The 20,805-nt window shown below is 29.0% G+C and overlaps 4 protein-coding genes across 9 annotated transcripts in view; 2 read left to right on the forward strand and 2 right to left on the reverse strand.

Moving 5' to 3' along the window:
* Positions 1–227: 227 nt before the first annotated feature.
* Positions 228–4,877, reverse strand: LOC126921172 (venom acid phosphatase Acph-1-like). Of its 2 annotated transcripts, XM_050732489.1 has the most exons (7): positions 4,705–4,877; positions 3,463–3,515; positions 3,043–3,147; positions 2,706–2,971; positions 2,369–2,525; positions 1,852–2,181; positions 228–1,419 (listed from the first exon to the last, which is right to left on the reverse strand). In XM_050732489.1, the coding sequence occupies exons 1-7, from the start codon at positions 4,706–4,708 to the stop codon at positions 1,222–1,224; spliced, it is 1,113 nt and encodes a 370-aa protein (XP_050588446.1). In that variant the 5' UTR covers positions 4,709–4,877; the 3' UTR covers positions 228–1,221. The 2 variants fall into 2 exon arrangements, with proteins under 2 accessions (XP_050588446.1, XP_050588445.1); XM_050732488.1 differs by lacking the exon at positions 4,705–4,877 and having other exon boundaries at positions 3,463–3,682.
* LOC126921161 (uncharacterized) overlaps positions 4,479–20,805 on the forward strand; it is a 238,046-nt gene continuing 221,719 nt past the window's right edge. The window contains exon 1 of one of the 3 annotated variants that reach the window (XM_050732460.1): positions 4,479–4,668. The gene's annotated coding sequence lies outside the window, so the exon portion shown is untranslated. Of the gene's footprint in view, positions 4,669–5,643; positions 5,909–14,375; positions 14,627–20,805 lie in introns of those variants that run through there. The other 2 variants (XM_050732456.1, XM_050732457.1) reach the window with 2 other exon arrangements.
* On the forward strand, positions 6,541–9,118 carry LOC126921163 (cleavage and polyadenylation specificity factor 73). The gene has a single exon (XM_050732467.1). The coding sequence runs from the start codon at positions 6,977–6,979 to the stop codon at positions 9,035–9,037; it is 2,061 nt and encodes a 686-aa protein (XP_050588424.1). The 5' UTR covers positions 6,541–6,976; the 3' UTR covers positions 9,038–9,118.
* Positions 9,107–18,795, reverse strand: LOC126921151 (DNA polymerase theta). 3 transcript variants are annotated; one of them, XM_050732419.1, is made up of 22 exons: positions 17,931–18,795; positions 17,590–17,820; positions 17,259–17,512; positions 17,033–17,165; positions 16,757–16,958; positions 16,463–16,658; positions 16,222–16,391; positions 15,859–16,126; positions 15,444–15,774; positions 15,199–15,340; positions 14,883–15,126; positions 14,678–14,819; positions 12,280–14,323; positions 12,007–12,215; positions 11,708–11,909; positions 11,445–11,626; positions 11,256–11,375; positions 10,789–10,837; positions 10,502–10,632; positions 10,169–10,433; positions 9,854–10,080; positions 9,107–9,775 (listed from the first exon to the last, which is right to left on the reverse strand). In XM_050732419.1, exons 1-22 carry the CDS (start codon positions 18,642–18,644, stop codon positions 9,635–9,637), a joined length of 6,597 nt encoding a protein of 2,198 aa, XP_050588376.1. In that variant the 5' UTR covers positions 18,645–18,795; the 3' UTR covers positions 9,107–9,634. The 3 variants fall into 3 exon arrangements, with proteins under 3 accessions (XP_050588376.1, XP_050588375.1, XP_050588377.1); XM_050732418.1 differs by having other exon boundaries at positions 10,502–10,837; XM_050732420.1 differs by lacking the exons at positions 17,259–17,512; positions 17,590–17,820; positions 17,931–18,795 and having other exon boundaries at positions 10,502–10,837; positions 16,757–16,954; positions 17,033–17,128.

The following is a 20,805-nucleotide window of genomic DNA, read 5'->3' on the forward strand; positions in this document are numbered from 1 at the left end:
TAGAAATAGGCCTGGATGACAAGATGGTAATGAAATATTTATATGTGTATATATATATATATTAATACATATTTTACTTTCGCGTAATACTTAATATGTTATAAAGTGAAGCGAAAAGTGATCAGAGATACGTAAATACATAAGTTGGAACTGTATGACTTAAACTTACTATTCCTACGTGTACTAACATGCATTTCACGCAATTAGCATTTTGTATACGTATAGAATATCGTAAAAAGAATTTTTATTACAAATTCCTTTCGAATAAATTTACAAGTCATTGTTCTTAAATTTAAAATACTAATAATAGTATTAAAAATATGAATATCAATTATGTACTATATATTAAACCGTCGATCAAGTTCAAATCAAGCAAGTAGAAAAGACATGCAGATCGGATGAAATAATATTTGTATTCTTAACAATATTGTATATGTATATCTAAACATATACAAATAAATGGCATACAAATGGCATACATCAATAGGAAATGTTTTTAAATTCAGCATTTTATATAATACATATTATGAAAGCATGTTATTATTATATTTTTTCTGATTAAAAGAATTCTACATCTTAGATATAAGAATGTTATAACAATCGAGCGCTAATTTTTATAGCGATTTAGAAATTATGCGTCCAACGAATATACGAAACTAAACTAGAATATAATATATGTATCTATGTACATATTGCGATCGCTTGGAGAAATTAGAAAAAGGGTCATACGATCGATAAATTTTTTTGTCATCGATGGTCGATTAAAATTATTTCGTTAAATATCGGCAAAGATAACTTACCATAAATAATTATATCGTGCGTCGGTAAAAGGTAAAATGGCGTTGACTGTAATCATCGACTAAGATAATAGCTGCAGATTACCATCGGTTGTACATAATACATTCGGCAATTGTAGTTTTAACTTGAGTCAAGATATAAAATGTGTCATGAACAAGTTCTCAAAAATTAATCGAATACGTATCTAAAATTTAAAGTTCGCGTTCGTGATACGTATGCGTGATAAAACAAACAAAATTGAAATTGTTATTCATTGAACATAAGAAAAATTTGAAAATACTTAATATTATAAGTACATGTTGTTATCAGCTTGCTATATTACGTCATAAGTTTACGATAGTTTGTAAAGAAATTTCTATCTTTCGTATATATTAAGCGTTACTTCGTGTCGCAATTATATCTTTGTTATAATATGACCAACGTTTAATTAACATTAAGCGTTTCGACGTATAATTGTTGTAACTCTTCTTTCGATAAATAATCCCATTTATGGTTAACTTCTTCGTCCGATGGAAGCAAGTCATTTACGATATTTAAATATTCTTCAATTGGACAAATTTCTTCGCATCCTGGAATTTTATAAACTTTCAATTTGTCCGTAACTCCGTTCCAGAATAGCATCTAAAAGAAAAAGATAATACATATAATTGAATAATAATAAATTAAAATACGAATTAATCGTTATCCCATCCAAACAAACGAACACATTGTCTAATATGCGAGCAACGACCAACTAAATTATGAATAAAATAGTTTTTGCTACCTCGTGTTTTGTTGCCAACCATAATTCCACATAGTTACGTTTCGTTACTTTAGTTACTTTAGTTACTAGTTACATTAGTTACGTTTCGTAACTTTTAATTACTAGGAATTAATATCCTTTCATTTTCGTACGAATATATATTAATCGGCAACTTTATCGATTTTATCGTTAACTAAGTTAACGCATTGGTATTATTATACTTGATAATAATACCAATTTTGTCTTAGCCCGTTGAATAAATTAATTCAATTATATACGTAGTATATTGATAAATTATCAAACGTAATTACCCTGACGTAGACCTTGTTATTTAGATCCTTCAGTTTCTCAAATATAATCGCAGATCCGTAAGGCGGTATCTCAGGCTCGGTTAGGTTGAGTGCTCTTACAACAGCAGCGATATTTACTTCATGCCCGCTATACAAGTAAATCTTTCTTGGTCTATCGCGTTTCTCGTTTATTCGAATATTGTCAATGAATCTTTTGATAATCATACCGCCGTTCAATCGTTTCAAAAGCGGCGTGTAGGAACGAATTTCGTATTCTATCTTCACGATATCTTGTAGCTTTTTGGAAACTTCGTCGGTATACCATTCTGGCAATAAATGATTCATGGTTTCCTGCAAAATTATTTTAATATACATACATCCTGCCCGATTTTTTCAAATCTAAATTATTAAAATTTATCAACTGTATTATACGTTTCTATTTCTGAGTTTCAAATCATTTTCGTTATAATCGTTACCAGGTATTACTCAAAAGGTAATAATTTTATAATCTCAGATTATAATAAATAATTGCTCATACCTTTGCTACAAGTTGGTTGTATACTTCATATGCCATATGCGTTGTCGTTATATTCAGACCAGTCTTTTCGTTAAGTAGCTTGAATAGATCTTTATAAGATTGTAGTTTTCGAAGAATCTCTTCCGTATTTCTAACTTCGTTTACAGCCTTCATATATCTGTAAACAAAACATCTTCACTCTAATATTTTCATTTCCAGAGCATACGTTTCGCTTTCTTTTAGTATTTCAAATTGTCTGTTCGTTCGTCAGTGTTCGTTTTCTCTATTGTTCTTTTTAAATTTGCGTCTCTTTCGTCGATATATGATAAAACAACAGGAAAATGTCTTAAACGCTTACAATGGAGAAAGATCTGGTTTCAGCATATTATCGATTTTCTCTGGCATATAATAAATCGGTATAGGCATCCACGATAAATTTTGATTCCACGTTTGCAATGGATTTGGATGATAGAGTCCAGCCAACACCAATTGAAGAGACATTTTCGTTCGGTCGTGATCCGTACTGTACGCATAAACATCGCTAGGACGATAAATATCTCCCAAGAATTTACCGTAACGTTCTTTCAACATCGTTCCGATCCGATATTCCCTCATCTTTCCTTCCTGAAAACAGTTTATTTATTATAACACTGACATTTTTATTTTATCGTGTAACGTTCGCAATTGTTACTTACGTTCGTCAGCTGAGCAAGACCCCACGGTTCATAAATTGATATGTTATGATAATCGACTGGCGATATTTCTTTTTCACGTGGTGTTCTATCTCCATGTCTAAATAACTGGGGAAATTCCAAGAATTACGAATAATACATATCGAGATATTTTCTTAATTTTTCTACTACCAATTGTATTATTAACTATTCGCTGTTGTTATTGAATGTTACATTTTCGTGGTTAATATGATAACTTAAGACATAATTCGTTATCGAATCACTATTGATAAATTGTAATTACAAAGTAAACAGCTTTAAAATATATAAATTTTAAAATGTAATTTAGAGAAATCTCGGCTTAATTAATAATCCGAAGAATTATTAGGACAATAAACAACTAAAGATGGATAAAGTGAAATGAAATAAACAATGAATACTTACTACTTGAACCAATTCCAGGCTAAATTCCCCATCTGTTACTTGGCAAAGTAAACCTACCAGAAGAATAATTATCGTTAGGACTAATTTTATGCGAGACATAGGCGGAGAAAAGAATAAGTCTGTAAGATAGAAGCTTTAAAATAACTGTGTGCTTGAACCGTTTGGCCGTAGAATCGTAACTGTATACGCTATTTTAAACTGAAGCGACACTGGACTAGCATATACTCATGACCTTTAGCACCTCGGTTCCTTCGCGTGTACTGCTATTTCAACTTGCACTACAAGTTCAACTTGTTGAATTATAACAAAATACATACATAAAAAGGTCAATTATTTAACAAACAATTATTTAACATTTTTTAAATTTACAATTAATATATCATGTCCGATCATTCCTTGAAGTAGCATCTAATAACGTTCTTAATCGGAATCTAAACTTATATTTGCATCTGTCGATATTTGTAAAGTAGTAAGAAAGTTTGTCTATTAGGAAAAGAGTTTAATTCGTTTTTAAATTGCAAACATAATAAAAAATACATGGATGATATTATATATTTGGATAAAGATACGTCTTTATTGTTTCTCTTTTCAAATTTTAATTAAATAGTTTCAGACGCTAATCGCAAAGGAGAAATAAGCAAATCAAGAATACGCGAATGACGAAATCAATTCAGAATTTAGACATTCGAATAAAGATAATATTTTTATCTATCTTAGCGTCAATAAATAAGATCAGGTGTCGTTATCATTTATGCATCTAGAATAAATTCTTAAAAGTTTTTCTCAAATTTTTCAAGTAGTTTTAAATATACGTACACTATGGAGAAAAATGGATAAACAAGAATGATAACTGCGAAATGTATATAGAGCAGTATACAGTGTAGTCGTTAGATTATATCCTTTGTAAGTTTCCTTCTAAGAAAATTGACAAATTCCTAAGAAACATGTAAGCTTTTCGTAAAGATAAAAAACTAAAATAAAAACCAGTTATTTTATATTTCGAATATAATATTTTTATGTTTCGAAGATATCGTAATGTTTGAATTAATTTGCGGCGGTAGAAATCGAGCTACGTTTGATAGCACTATACACATATCCTGGTGCGACCTAGAGTTTCTACCAGTCAACATTATGTAATCAAATGTTAAAATTATATAATCAAATGTTGAGCTATGTATAACGCAAAATAGACGATAATACGGCACTGTAAGTACTTTAATGACGTATTTATGTTTTACGTACTCATATTAAATCGTGAACTTTACTCTTGAAGACACAACGCACTTAGATACCGTTAGTAGATAGATACAGTTAGAACTGTTTGCCAATTATCTTGGAATTACGTTGTCACGAGTAATAATCCGTTAAACTACTAGCATAATCTATGGTACCACTTTGTTAAATACCTACGCGATCGACAGCTGATAGAAATAAAAATATAAATCTCCGCGCAAGGTTACGATTGTTTGATCACAGACCAAATATCGAGTATATCATAATATCATAATATCAAATATATGAAAATAAAGATATATAATACTTCTACGTGATATGATCTTCGTGAATGTTACAAATATTTTAGATTTTATTGTAATCTAATCTGGCGCGTTTTCATCCAGACAGTACTCGTAAAAGCGCCATCTTTCAACATTAAACTAAATTACTTTCTAATAATTAATAACTTTTGGTAACTAAAAGATATGTTTATAAATACCTATTATTCATTAAATATCGTTGATATAAATTTTATTGCCTTATATATATATAATTTAGATTTATATATATATAATTTAGAAGATTTACAAATTTATTAATTTAAGTACATATAATAATGTAGCCATATGTATCTGCAATGTCACATTTATCTTTTTCAAACCAATTTTCTATATATAAAATCTATATCGACAAAATTTGTTTAATCTGGTATTTGATTTTTTATATTCTTCTTTATCTTATATATTTCTGCTTTTATTTTAATTTTTTATATCATCTCTGAATCAAGTGAGAATGAAATGATAAAAATGAGAAATATTTAGGTTTTGGACTAAACATATCGTCACAAGGACATAATGATGATATATAACTTACAAATAAAAGGGCAGAATAATATAATAATACAAATAATGTAACACATAAAATTATATGTTATAAAACAATTTATTTTCGCGCGCTTTGTTAAAATTGAATAGAACGTAGAGACACCACCTGTCGACAGTAACATGCACACAGTATTTGTAATTTGATAGCGTCGGTTGAAATTTTGAATAGTGCGCGTAATTTTTCATCTCGAATAAAAAGTTAAATATCTATATTATTTTTACAATTAAAACAACTGCTTTTGCACATAGTTTACGAAAGTTGTGTATTATAACGTGAGATATCAAATACATATGGATATTAGACGCTTGTACGGGAAGGAAATGAAAAATTCGAGTTGGCGATTAAGGTACGAGTTTTACATGTATAATCTAGCTTAGCCTTTAATTTGTAACGCTTTTATTTAATTAAAACCGATGTTATTCCAAGCCTGTTCCAACTAAAAATACTATTTTGAGGTTGAAATTCTATTTAAAATTTTTACAAAGCTCAAGCCATTATATCGTTGTATTAAATTTAAGAAAAGACGACGGAAGATAGAAAAATTTCCAAATTCCTAGTTTAAGAATCTATCGTGGTTTTATGATTAACGGAAATTTAGATAATTCTTTATAGTGTAGAATCTTTAGTCTTAACATATCTAATTTTAAAAGTTAATCTTACATGTATTAAACATTTCCTACCTATAATCTTTTTTGGAGAAATATATAAATATATTTATATATTGAGTGGAAATTTCCAATTATTTTTCTACTAAAATTTATCAATAATTCAAACGAAGAGTATAATTTTATTTCTTTCTTTAATATCAAGTTAAATAAAATATATTTCATTTTTTAGAGAAACTAATATAGGTATAAGTTTACATATTTACATTTCCGTTGTAAGAATTAAAATATTTGTTAATAATGAAATACGTACATATTGTGCATATAAATAAAATTATATTAAGTTTTATACTTACGCTTGCACATGTAGTGTATGATAATTGTGGCGCTTGTAAGTGGGTACTGAATTGCTCTATAGGTACACAATAACATAACTTACGTTTTAAAAGTTGGAGTAAACTAATTTAAATATTAACGTGATATTTTGTTTGTAATATACGAGTAACAGAGAAGAAGATTAGATTTGTTTAACTAATTTCATTGAAGATATCTTTCATATATTTTAATCACTAAATCTGAAGTACAATTTTCTAACCTCTATTATCGCGCTACTTTTTAGTTAAGTATATGATCATTGAAGATTCATTTTTTCTTTCTGGCGTAACAATAAGATATGTTTGTACAAACAATGCCTATAAACATAAGAAAAAACCTGTGTCATTTGTAACATAATTGGAACAAATTATACATGAGAATGTGATTTATGAATAATTTTTATGATTGGATGATAATCACAAAATTATAAAAAAATGTCCGTGAAAAGAAAGCCAGAAACACAAGTGCCGGCCGAAGAAAGTGATTTATTATCGATCAGACCACTTGGAGCTGGCCAAGAAGTAGGAAGATCGTGTATCATGTTAGAATTTAAAGGCAAAAAGATTATGTTAGATTGTGGTATACATCCTGGCTTATCTGGTATGGATGCATTACCATTTGTGGACTTGGTAGAAGCGGATGAGATAGATTTATTGTTAATTTCTCATTTTCATTTGGACCATTGTGGAGCTTTACCGTGGTTTTTACAAAAAACCAGTTTTAAAGGACGATGTTTTATGACACATGCCACTAAGGCTATATATCGTTGGCTCTTGTCCGACTATATCAAAGTTAGTAACATTGCGACAGAACAAATGTTATATACCGAATCTGATCTAGAAACTAGTATGGATAAAATAGAAACTATCAATTTCCACGAAGAAAAAGATGTGTTTGGAATCAAATTTTGGGCTTATAATGCCGGCCATGTATTAGGTGCTGCTATGTTTATGATTGAAATAGCAGGTGTTAAAATTTTATATACTGGGGATTTTAGTCGACAAGAAGATAGACATTTGATGGCAGCTGAAATTCCAAATATTCATCCAGATGTTTTAATTACTGAATCTACTTATGGCACACATATACATGAAAAAAGAGAAGATCGTGAAGGAAGATTTACAAATTTAGTTCATGAAATTGTTAATAGAGGGGGAAGATGCTTAATACCAGTGTTTGCATTAGGTAGAGCACAAGAACTTCTCCTTATTTTGGATGAATATTGGAGTCAACATCCTGAACTTCATGAAATTCCCATTTATTATGCTTCTTCTTTAGCGAAGAAGTGTATGGCTGTTTATCAAACTTATGTAAATGCAATGAACGACAAAATTAGAAGGCAAATAGCTATTAACAATCCTTTTGTATTTAAACATATCTCCAATTTAAAAGGAATTGATCATTTTGAAGATATTGGACCATGTGTAGTAATGGCTTCTCCTGGTATGATGCAAAGTGGACTATCAAGGGAATTATTTGAATCTTGGTGTACAGATGCAAAAAATGGAGTTATAATTGCTGGTTACTGTGTAGAGGGAACATTGGCAAAAACTATTTTATCAGAACCTGAAGAGATTACAACCATGTCTGGACAAAAGTTACCATTAAAAATGTCTGTTGACTATATATCATTTTCAGCACATACAGATTATCAACAAACTTCAGAATTCATACGTATTTTAAAACCACCACATGTTGTACTTGTGCATGGGGAACAAAATGAAATGGGTAGATTAAAAGCAGCATTGCAGAGAGAATACGAAGATGATCCCAATACAATAATGGAAATACATAATCCAAGAAATACTGTTGCTGTAGAATTATACTTTAGGGGGGAAAAAACTGCCAAAGTAATGGGCACATTAGCAATGGAAACACCAAAACCAGGACAGACATTATCTGGGGTTTTAGTGAAAAGAAACTTCAACTATCATATGCTAGCACCTTGCGATTTATCAAAATATACGGACATGAGTATGAGTCAAGTTATTCAAAGACAGAGCATTTATTTTTCAGCATCATTACCAGTATTAAAACATCTTCTAACTCAAATTGCCGGAAATTTGGAAGTTGTAGACGATAAAAAATTACGTGTTTTTAAAAATATTGATGTCACAATTGATGGAAAAATTGTTACTATGGAGTGGATCGCAACACCTGTAAATGATATGTACGCAGATTCTGTTTTGACTGCAATATTACAAGCTGAGATGATGGAACAGCCACCCAAAGTATTACCAGCACCTACAAAAATGGATCGAATGCATTTTAAAGAATGTTTGATAGAAATGTTACAAGAAATGTTTGGGGAGGACTCTGTTCCTAAGATCTTTAAAGGAGAAAAGCTGTATGTAACAGTTGATGGAAAAAAAGCACATATAGATTTATTAAATTTAGAAGTTACCAGCAATGAAGATGAAACATTTCAACAAATAGTACAAACAGCAGTAACAAAGTTACATCAATCTCTTGCACCTCCCTGTGATACAATTTAAGAAATATTTTTTTTAAGTTACATATAGGATATAATACAAGATTACTATTATGTATAATAATAGAAAATGTTGAACAACAAAGACTTTTATTTCTTATACAATTCAATGGTATTATACAACACAATCACTTATACATTTTTACAAAAATAATGATATTAATAAGTAAAAGTATAAAAATTACTATCCTAATCTTTTTTGTATAAATTTGTATCATATAAATTTTGATACTTTATATAATATGATTCAAATAGAAAAAATTGTTTGAAAATTCATGTTCAGTAAATATTAACTTATTATTTAAATCCCGGTTTAATCTTCTGAAATATACAATTATTTATATCATTTAAATATACAATTCATTGTTTCATATTACGATATAAAAAAAAAAATGATAAAACACAGAATAAATATGTACATAAAATTCACCTTACTATAAATCTATGCAAAAATGCACAATATTATAAGTTACAGAAAAAAAATTGAAACATGATTGACTACCTTTTCGAGTAAAAGTGTATATAAAAAAATTTTTATTTAAAAACTTAATTCAAACAATTAGACAATACTAAATATTTCCTTATAGAAAAACTTAGTAGATTAGCAAACAGTATATTCAGAAAGATCCCCCCATGCTGGTCCAACTTTAAGTTTCACAGGCAACGGTACTGCAAGTTGACATACTTGTTCCATTGATTCCTTTACTATTTTTGCAACTTGGTTTAAATCGTGTATATTCACCTAATATAAGGAAAAGGAATGAAAGATGGTAAAATACAAGCACTCAAAATAAAAAACTGATACAAAGCTATTACTGACCTCATATAAAAGTTCATCGTGGAGTTGTAATACTAGATAACCACCTCTTTGTTGTGCTTCTCTACTGTTACTTCTCAATTTACGAATAGGATTGCTACTAGGCATAATGGTTGTAGCCATTGGAAACTCGACTCGTATTCTTTCTTCGATATTCACCATTGCTTTTTTAGCAATATCAGCTGCAGAACCCTGAACTTTAGTATTCACTGCTTGACGTTCTGCTTGTACTGTGAGATTTAAAAAATTACATTAATTTGATCCTAATTAAACAAAAAATTTTGTTATGGAAACCAATCTACATTTAAGAACACCTACATTTTTCCACCGGGTTTGTACTTGTCAATTCAGGAAACATTCTACGTCTTTCCAGGATGGTTGTTATGTAACCATTTGTACGTGCTTCGTCCAATACATTAGTCAACCACTTAGATATACCTGGGTATGCATTCATAAAAGATTCTAAAAATTCTTTGGCTTTAACTTCATCTACTGATAAATTCTCAGCAAGTGTTTTCACTCCCATGCCATAGATCATGCCATAGCACAATTGTTTTGTATGCTGACGTATTTTATCATCAACCTTTTAATGTGTCAATACATGTCAATAAAATTATTTTTAACAATATAAATTATTTATACAGTATTTACCTGATCTTCAGATATGTGATTCCAATTGGCTGCAATGTTCTTAAAAATATCACCTGGTTTCCGCATAATATCACATAATAGTATATCTCTTGAAAAATGAGCTAATATCCTCAATTCAAGTTGACAGTAGTCTGCTGACAACATAACATTGCCTATTGCTGGTATAAATGCCATTCGAACACTTATTGTAAAGCTATTGTCTTTAAAATTAAAATCCTTTGGCACATTTTGTAAATTTGGTTCATGCATTGAAACTCTACCCGTTAATGTAGATGTAATACAATTACCGTGAATACGAGAACTGTGTTGAGCTAGATTCAATATTGGATAAATAATCTAAAAAATGTATTTCATTATTTTACTTTGAATTATTTCATTAATATACAGAGTAAAATTACATTTTTTCGTCCGAGTTTTAATTTTTGAAAAGTTTGAACTTGGCTAATTATTGACTGAGCATAAATAAACAATTAGCAGAAAGTTATTCTATATACATGTGAAAATAAGTTAAAAATGTGGAATATAATTTTCCTGTTTAAAGCTTCATTTTCAAGAAAATAGAGTTTGAACATGTTTAATTAGGAATTGACCAGGCACATACATAAAATAAATTTGCAAATTTACTATTCTTGGAAACGAAGCTTCTGGTGAAAAAATTTTATTCTACATTTTTTCATAAAGAATCCTCGCGTTTACTTATACATGTAATTTCAATTTTTTAATTGTATCAAAAACTTGTTTAATCTATACATGCCTTAGATTGAGTTGCACTTAATTTACGCCATGACATAACAAGATTAGATACTGGATGATCAGACTGCTCTAATACAGCTTTATTAACGCTAATTTTTTTCCCCTTGTATAAGCCTAAAATCTATATAATTAACAATTTAGCAATTAAATTCAAACAACTGTGCGAATGACAATTAATATATTTACAAACCTCTCCAACTTGCTTAGACGAGGAAAAATTAAATCTTCTTCCACATAATGCATATGCTTGTTCTTGTAATGACATCATCTCTTCATGGATGATGGAAGACAAATCTTGTAATGATTTTAACGATACACCTAAACCAGTTAATTCCATGCAAGCTAGTAAGGTCACTGTCCTCATTTCAATATCTGAAAATATATTTAATGTTTCAAAAATGTAAAAGAATATGAGATAGAGTAATAATGAAGCATATTCATTATATTTATTACCTTTAAATGTGTATAGTAATGTTGGACTCTGTTGTTCTAACTTGTCTAATAGTTTATCTGTTATATGCCACGTAAGTACAGCTTCTGCAGATGCTCTGAGCTCTCCTGCTATTTCACTTTCAATATACAATCCAGGTCCTACATCATAACATGTACCTATTCTTTTAGCTATGAAACATCCTTGTGGAAAATATTCTTTCACCTGTTTTGTGTATTAATTTAAATATAGTACAATTATAACATAATTTAATATAATATGTAAATTTATTTATAAGAATGAAGTTGTACATATTGCTTACCATTTCGTGAAATGTTTTTTCACGACTGCTCCCATGATGTAGCCAACCTGCTACTTTTGGGTCTAAAAATTTGCAACTTGCGGTAATACTACAGCATTTATACAAGGTTTTAAACATTTCTTTAGTTGCAAAGCATTTTACATACAAAAATGTGTTACCCAACAATTCTTTTAATAGTTTCATTTGATCTTTGCCTGGGATTTTTAAATCTGAAAATTTATAGTGTTAGAAACTAAGAGGGAGAAAAATTAATATTAACATAATTTTAAATACCTCGTTCATTAGAGAAAGAAATATAATATGCAATATTGTTTTCCCAAGCAATAGCAGCACCACATAATTTTTTCTCTGCATGCACATAATTTTCCATTTTTTTAGATCTCTTTTTTCTTTCAATAGTAGTAGGACCAATGATCTTAGAGCCTATATTATTAGTTTTATCATTATACAATTCACAATTTAAAGCTAACGCAATATATCGTTTCTGCATCACTTCACGCTTAAATAAATTAAATGTGGCTCTATCACTTCCAACTTTTATAATATTTAATGTATTCCAGTTAGTTGTTTCATTTACAGTGTCTGCAAGTTCATTTGTTTTTACACACGTTTTAGGACTATTTTGAGTGCTTTTTAAATTAAATGTAGACTTCTGTAAAAAATTTTCCGATTTTATGGGTGTATCTTCGTCTGAATTCGAAATTACACCGTCTATACTAGAATTTTTACTAGTTAATGTTTTTTGTATAAGTATTTCATTTAATTTTGATTTGATTTTACATTTTTCAATTTCTATTCTGTCTGAAACAGTAGTTGCATGATTCTTATCATCAAATGTCCGATCGGAAACTTTTTGAGTATACAACTTCTGTTTTCTTACAGAATCTAGTTTACTTTGTAACTTGCTACTTGTAGCAGGTGAATTTATATTTTGGGAAGCAATAACAATTTCATCTGAATCTGATTTGTTTGAAGCTAACAATGTTTCGCCGTTTTTACTAAAAACCACACTGACATTTGCAATAGGTGATTTTGCAACTTGTACATTACTCGGCCAACGTTTCTGTGGTCCTTTTTTTATATAATCATCCACAGCTCGTTCAAATTTTATATCGCATTTCTTTTTTATCTCTAACGTCGAACTACTTATTTCATTGGTTTCTACAAAATGTTGCACATTTGCATTTTTTCCATCTTTGATGTTATATTTAACTGATATATTATGGTTATTTTTATCTTTAGTTTGATTTAACTTCTCCATTATTTTTTTCGTTTCATTCCAAGAATCATCTTTCCACGAAAGTGTGCTCTGTTTTACTTGTAAATTTGAAGAATTCTTATTTATATGTTTATCTTTCACATTCTTTTCTGTGACTGTTTCATTGCTGTTAGTATTAGAAGTGATTTGTAATTTTACATCTTTTTTGTCCTGTATTGTTACTTTGGGATCAGCTGATCTAGTTTCTTCAAATTCTGTGAATTGTAGAGAATCAACGATATTTTGTTCAAGAACATTACAAATTTGTGTGTCGAGATTTAAACTATCATCAAAAAGACTAGGACTTCTTGAAAGAACTTCTGTTTTTATATCATTCTGAAAACTAGATAAATGCGTAATCGTATTTCTGCAAGCTGATACTTTAGTGCTTGTTTCGTCCGAAATTCTTATTTTCTTGGTGGGTATATCACTCACATTCTGAATGTTTTGGACTTCATTAATGGAGTGTTTAATAGTAACATTTCGGGTACAGTCTCTTTTCCTATCGTCGAAATCGAGTAATGATTCACTATTTCGTCTTGAAGCAGATGTTATTTTAGGGCTACTACTTTCAAAGAAATTAGTTGATAGCTCCTCGGCTAGAATATCACAAAATTCAGGGATATCTATTTGTAATAATTGATCAGTAAGTTTTAAGTCATCATGCTTTGTCTCTTGCAATGTATTATTTTCTAAGTTACATTTAGGATCGTTAATATTTTTTGTAATATTTTCATCAATTTTAGATTTTTTATTTTTATCGGATTTGTGATTTAATGAGCTTTCTTTTACATTAACAAAATTGACATTCTTATTCATACTCTCGTTGATTATTGAACATGAATTCTTTTCATATTTATTTTGAATGACAATTTCGCTTAAATTATCTTTATTTTTAGAATTGCTGTATGTAGTTTCAAGTTTTATTTCTACATTTGTGCATTTTGTTGCTTGAAATCTATCTCGTTGTTCATATAAACTTATTTCGCTATTAGATTTGTTTGTAATGACCAATTGATCATTCTGTTTCCATGACATATCTTGCAATTTCAGTTCATTCTGCAAATGAAGTGCGATATTGAAACTTCTTACCGTAGCATTTAACATTTAAGGCGCAATCATTGCGCCCGAATGGTCGAGAAAGGAGCCGAAGCGACGGAGACAGAGTGTCGGAACTTGAAACATTATATCGTGCGACTGAGTGCGAGCGAGATAGCAGCGCCCTTGTTTAGAAAAAGGACACCATTCGAAACATTCATACTTGGGCCGAGATTAAGACCACGAGTGAGACTCGTGATATTTAGGTTTGGCTCAAAATTCTCATCACGATGCAGACTCGTCAAAGTATGGCAAGGGGTTAAGGTATAAAATCATTCAAAAATATCAATCTTTAAAACTATAACTGTTACTTACCTGTACTAATGTTCTCGCCTCGTGAACTAACATTGTTGCAGCTTCATGAGGTGTTAAACCGTCTTTTCCAGTGACAAATACTGTTCTCATTTTATTTCGTTTTACTGCTTCCGATTCGTGTTCACCGTCCTGTTCTTTTTCACTAAAATATGATTTCAATAATAATAGACTCTTGTTGAATCAATAAAATATTTTACTAATGTACCTTTCAAAAGGAAGTGCCTTATAAAGCGCACGTTCAACATCAAGTTCATTAGCAATAGCTAATTCTGCTACAGATGTGATTCCATGCTTGTAAAGACTTCTAGCACGTAGTCCATTTAACATTGGGAGACGCAATAGATCTAATAACTCTCTACATACACCAAACTGTAACCGTGTCTGAAATTGTGAGACTAGTAATTCTAGACAGCCCCAGCCCAATTGCTTACAGAATTGTGTGATCATCCCTGAAGACCATTTTAAAATATTTATAATATCATCCAATTAAATATTTTCTTATAATAAATAAGAAATATTACCAGCAAATGTAGAAGCAGATTGCTGTAAAGTTTGAAGAACTCCACGGCAACAGCCATATTTTGTACAAACTACAGTAAGAGGAACTTCACGAACTAAATCATGTAATGCTAATGCAGTATAAAATCTCTTATGTATACTAAGCTGAAAATAGGAATTTACATTATTTAGTGAATATAATTAATAAATATATTCACTCATTAATATCAATTGTTAATATATAATGTTCAAATACAAAATAATTCACCGATTTCCCCGGTCGTATGATGCCTTGAACGGCTAATGTTAAAAATCGTTCTTCTACACCAACAAGTTGCCCAACCCTACGTTCACTTTCTGACAGCATTCTCCATAACTCTAAAAATGTCATCCAATCGATACTTCCAATTTGATTTCCAGAATTTAGTGGTGTCACTAGGTATATCACATGTAATTCTGTATCCAACACAAAGCATCGTCTTGCTTTTTGAAGTTCTTCAAGTAAGAACAAACCGTCTCTAGGTGAAATAGAAGCTGCTAAACATGCTTTACCGAAAGCTGTAGCCACCCATCTATGTCCATCTTCAGTTTTTTGTAACCTATGTAATATTACATTATATGGAGTATAAAAATATCATTTAATAGATGAAAAACTTGAAAATAATTATTTTTATGATACTTACAATAAAAATTCATTATCTACTAAAAATTTGATTGCATCGTTCCAAGTACCTTTTGAGTTGTACTCATCACTCAAACTTACTAAGGTACACTTAATGTACAATTCAAGATGTAACGGAGTATGAACGATCTCACTAGCTATAGCTTCTAGAAGAGCTCGAATTAAAGGTGTTGAATCCTCAAGACAGGATTCAATTGGTTCCAAAGAAGCTGATAACAATATCTCAGCTGCTTTTTGTTCAGTTGGATTACACATAAGTATACTTTCCCCTATGAGGATATAACTGAGTCTATATTCCCTTTCATTAACTTATGCATTGAACTAAATTGATTTACTCCATTTTATCTTATCTTATTATCTTTACCTGCTGTATCCTTTCCCATTCTACCTGCTCGTCCTATCATTTGTCGATAGGTAAGGCTATCTAGTAATTTTCCAGCAAATTTTGGAGATCTAATAATCACTCGCCTAGCAGGTAAATTTACTCCACTACTTAAAGTTGATGTGGCAACAAGAACTCTTAAAGACCCAGATCTGAAATAATTTAACATGTAATTAGTTTTTCTAAATATTTATATAAGATGGAAGATACGTGAATTAAAAACCTGAAAGATCCTTCTATAATATCACGTTCATCCATGGTAAGACCAGCATGATGAAAAGCTGTCCCAAAAGAAACTGTGTTCTTTAATATGTTATCTAAACCTGTAGGACTACGTTTTAGTTGCTCCAATGTTTCAGAAATTAATGCAGTATCTAATTGCTGCCTTAAAGTTTTACCTAGTTTCGTATTTTCTCGACCTAAAAAAATTGATTATGAATTATTATTATGAATGTTATGAATTTTGCAATTATAAGCTAAAATTAAAAATTAAAAAATTTAATATTATTAAATATACCTAGTTTACAAAATGCAGCAGCAATTTGTTCAGCTAGTTTCTCACACCAATTTTTTGTAGAACAAAAGATTAATACACTATGTCCATCAGATATTGTCTCAATACACAGGTGAAGAATATCATCTGAGTCCATAGTTAATTCTGGCATTGGTGTTAAGTTTCGTATAAGACATAATTTATTATCATATATACTTCTACCTATCTAAAAGCATATAAGGATTTGTATTAAAAATTTCAAACTATAAACGTATTACAATTTTGTAATCTGTGAAATACCTTGCATTGTTCATTTAATGGTATTGGTCTGAATTCTGTTTTATACAATTCTGCATCCAACCACTTAGCTAAAATGGACAAATTTGGAAGCGTAGCAGACATACCAATTAATTGTATATTAACATTTTCATTTCTGAAACAAAATAGAATATTAATTTCTATACTTATTTACAATAGTAGATTATATTTTTCTTACATCACATAGAAATAAACGTATTCCAATTACCTAAAAGTCATATATTTTAATTTAGTCAGAAGTAATTCGAGAAGATATCCGCGATTTGGATCACCAACAAGATGTAATTCATCTATGATTACTGAGCCTAAGTTGATTAATTCATTTTCTTCCATTAGATGATTTACTAATGAATTTGCTTTTTCGATAGTTGCTATTGCAATATGAGTTGCTGCAAATCCTCCAGCAGGCATAACACCACCCATAAAACCTTCTACTCGAACACCACTATCAGATAATAAGTCCTAAAAAATTACAGTTTAACACATAAGACATATATAACATTCTTAAATTATTTACTCATAGACTGAAAAGATCTTACTTGAAAATAATACATTTTTTCTCTAACAACAGAAACAAATGGTAAGATAAAAATCACTTTTTTTCTCCTTTCTAATACTGTCTTTATCATAAGAATTTCTGCTACCAATGTTTTTCCAGCTGATGTTGGAGCAGAATATACAAGATTACGGTTTTCTTCGATGATCTTGTGATTTGATAAACATTCAGTTTGCCAATCAAACATAGTAATTACTCCTCGTGCTTCATATTTCTGTAACATATAAAAATAAACTCTTAGTTAGTGTCGTAATTGAAATTTAAGAAATGGATAGAACTAACTATTTTGAAATTAGTATAAGTCTATTAGAAATACAAATTTACCTGAAGAATATTTGGTGGTAGACCCCAAGAAGCTAATTTATTTCGTTCTTGGGTAGGAATAATAGAGATAGAAGCATTTAATTTGGAAGATTTTTCTTTATTACTTACAAGAATATTACTATCAGATAATTTTACATTGCTTGTATCAATCGTAATAGTATTTGCAACATTACTTTTTTCATTACTATTATCAGCATGCAAGGTTGATGATTCAGATTTATTATATTGTTTTGGCAATATACTTGTATTTGAAGAAATATTATTTATATAATTCACATTTACATTAGCATTTTCTTTACTAATTCTATATGAATCATGATTTTCCTTTGAGGAAGTAATATTTTTTGATTTTGATTTCTTTACATTAGTCCTGCTAACAAGTTTTGATTTTAAAACATTATCTCTTTTAAGTTCTTTACATTTTAAATTATTTTGACTCGAAGTACGTTTCCTGTTAGTAGAACTATGTGACTTTCCTTTGATTTCAATATCTTTATTGATATTATTTGATATATTTGTTACTTTAGAGAGAAATGTATCATCATCTTTGAAACATTTATCTGCATCATTACAATCATTAGTAATATCCATATTTTTGACTTCAGCCTGAATACAGGCAGATAGTGTATCATCCCCAAAGGATGGCATTTTATTCAAGCATTGCATTTTGCAGTCTTGTGTTACTTGAATATTGTATATGAAAAATATATACATTAAAATTAACAAAAGATGGTATAATATATTATTCAATCATTATGAGTAGATACATGAATTTTTAAAGTAATTTTTGTATAATTTTTATTCATAATTTTCGAATATATGATACATTATTTTGTATCTTCTTGTTTTAATATAATTCAATTAAATAATTTTAATAATATAATTCAATTAAATAATTTTCAATATTTACAAGTCAAACAGTTATGTACACGATTAAAATTGAATGTCAGAATCATTTAATAAATAATTATATGAGTACAATTTTTTTATTTATGTACAAAACTATTAATTATTTATACTATTTGGAGTAAATGTTACAAATGCTCCATTCTTTTATTTAAAATAAATATTCGACAGAAAATAAATTATATATAATGTATAACTAAAAGAGAGCAAACGTTCACATATTCTTCTTCACAGAATTTTTCCTATTTTGTTTGTTATGAAATTTAATAAAAAATCACATCGTTGATAAAATTTAAAATACACATGATTAACGTACAGCCGCGCGTGGTGAGATCATGATTATTGCCGCTTTCTATTAAGATCTTTATTTCGCTATCAATTAATTTCTTGGCATGTAGATTGTATATAAAATAACATATAAACTATGACATAAAATAATATTATGAATTATCCATTTATAATATTTATTTTATCTATTCAAATAAATTACTAAAGTCATGAGATATTACCCTAAAATTTCCCTAGAACTTTAAGGTAGAATAAATTATATCATACATTTTCTTATTATTTGAAACTTTAGTAATTTAATTATTCGTTAATAATTAATATGCATAACTACTATATGTAGATGTGTTGTAATAACGATTGAAATAAATATATTTGTAAGAAAATAATTTTAGTATCATGTGTAAAGATAGATTTAGGGGCTATTGAATATTTATAAATTTAATCTTTTTACACTTTGTAATTGTTTCGTGAATTAAATTATAATATATGAATAAATATATTTGAAAAAATGAATTATAATTTAATATCACAAATAAGTGTTAGGAAATTGTTGCAGTTGATGTATTATGCCCTCTATCGTGAAATTTCTAAACGAATCTGTTGAAATGCAATGGATAATCAAAGTGTCTCAAAATAAACATAATATGTACATGTAACGCGTAATTATTTTACTATCTGTTAAGTCTACATTTAGATATTAAAATAGTTAAAAGAAATTCTATATTCAATTATAATTTAAAATGTCCTGGTAATGAAATTATTGTCCGAAAACTATAGTTGAAATTTGCCTCGACTATAATATCGTTTAAAACTTAATTCAAATAAATTTTAGTATTATTATTATTATTATTTAAATAAGAATTACTAATAAATAGAAGTTACGATTGCAATAATAATGTTTTAATAATGTTTTTAATATAATACGCACGAGAACATAACAGTTAAAATATGTTAAAGATATTTCTATAGTTGATATAAAAATACTGAAATAAGATAAACGTCTATTTCATAATTGATTGGTCAACTAAAATTTCACAGTTTTGCAATAAATATAAAACATACGTTGACCCTTCAAGTTAGACATATATGTATTTTCATCTGTAGGAAATACCAAACATCTAATTGGTATTCATAATATATCATTATAATCGGCATAATCGTAAAACTTAAATCTGTCAAACGATCTTTCAAATTCATTTGTGCAACGCATCTGCCAAATAACGATAGACAGATAATAAGAAAATAGGCATTTGATCAACCTACGGTCGTTTATATTTAATAAGCGGAAAGTTTTAACGTTGAAAGATTATAGTCTCACTGGATGTAATATTTAGAAATAAATTTCCGCTATGGTCGTACTTCAGAGTCTGTATTTTTCCTGTTTAATTCCTTGAATAATTAATTGACAAATAAGAACAAGGAGTTCAGATATGAGTTCCAAGTAATTAATAAAGTAAAAGGTAATGGTACGATTAGATGATCTAGCGATAGTATTAATAAATAAATATTTTATCGTCCCGATGAAGGCATGTCACAAAAATGGTAGTTTCGTTATTTTAGGTAAGCAAAAATGTAATAAAATTAGTACGGAAATTGAAATAGGAATTGACGTTATGGGTGTAATTGGTAGTAAAATTGAATACGCCACTAATATAGTGAATGATATTAAGCTTATAAAAAT

The sequence above is a fragment of the Bombus affinis genome, chromosome 10 (assembly GCF_024516045.1).
Source record: "Bombus affinis isolate iyBomAffi1 chromosome 10, iyBomAffi1.2, whole genome shotgun sequence".
Taxonomy (NCBI): Eukaryota; Metazoa; Arthropoda; class Insecta; order Hymenoptera; family Apidae; genus Bombus; species Bombus affinis.

Excerpts from the sequence above, each read along its gene's own strand:
- LOC126921172 (XM_050732488.1), bottom strand. The coding sequence starts at position 3,561 with ATGTCTCGCATAAAATTAGTCCTAACGATAATTATTCTTCTGGTAGGT. Across the intron at positions 2,972-3,042 it reads GTCTTGCTCAGCTGACGAAC|GAAGGAAAGATGAGGGAATA; the intron begins GTAAGTAACAAT and ends AACTGTTTTCAG. Across the intron at positions 2,526-2,705 it reads AAACCAGATCTTTCTCCATT|ATATATGAAGGCTGTAAACG; the intron begins GTAAGCGTTTAA and ends TTTTGTTTACAG.
- LOC126921163 (XM_050732467.1), top strand. The coding sequence starts at position 6,977 with ATGTCCGTGAAAAGAAAGCCAGAAACACAAGTGCCGGCCGAAGAAAGT.
- LOC126921151 (XM_050732418.1), bottom strand. The coding sequence starts at position 18,644 with ATGTATATATTTTTCATATACAATATTCAAGTAACACAAGACTGCAAA. Across the intron at positions 17,166-17,258 it reads TTAAAATATATGACTTTTAG|AAATGAAAATGTTAATATAC; the intron begins GTAATTGGAATA and ends ATTTTGTTTCAG. Across the intron at positions 14,820-14,882 it reads AAGGCACTTCCTTTTGAAAG|TGAAAAAGAACAGGACGGTG; the intron begins GTACATTAGTAA and ends ATCATATTTTAG.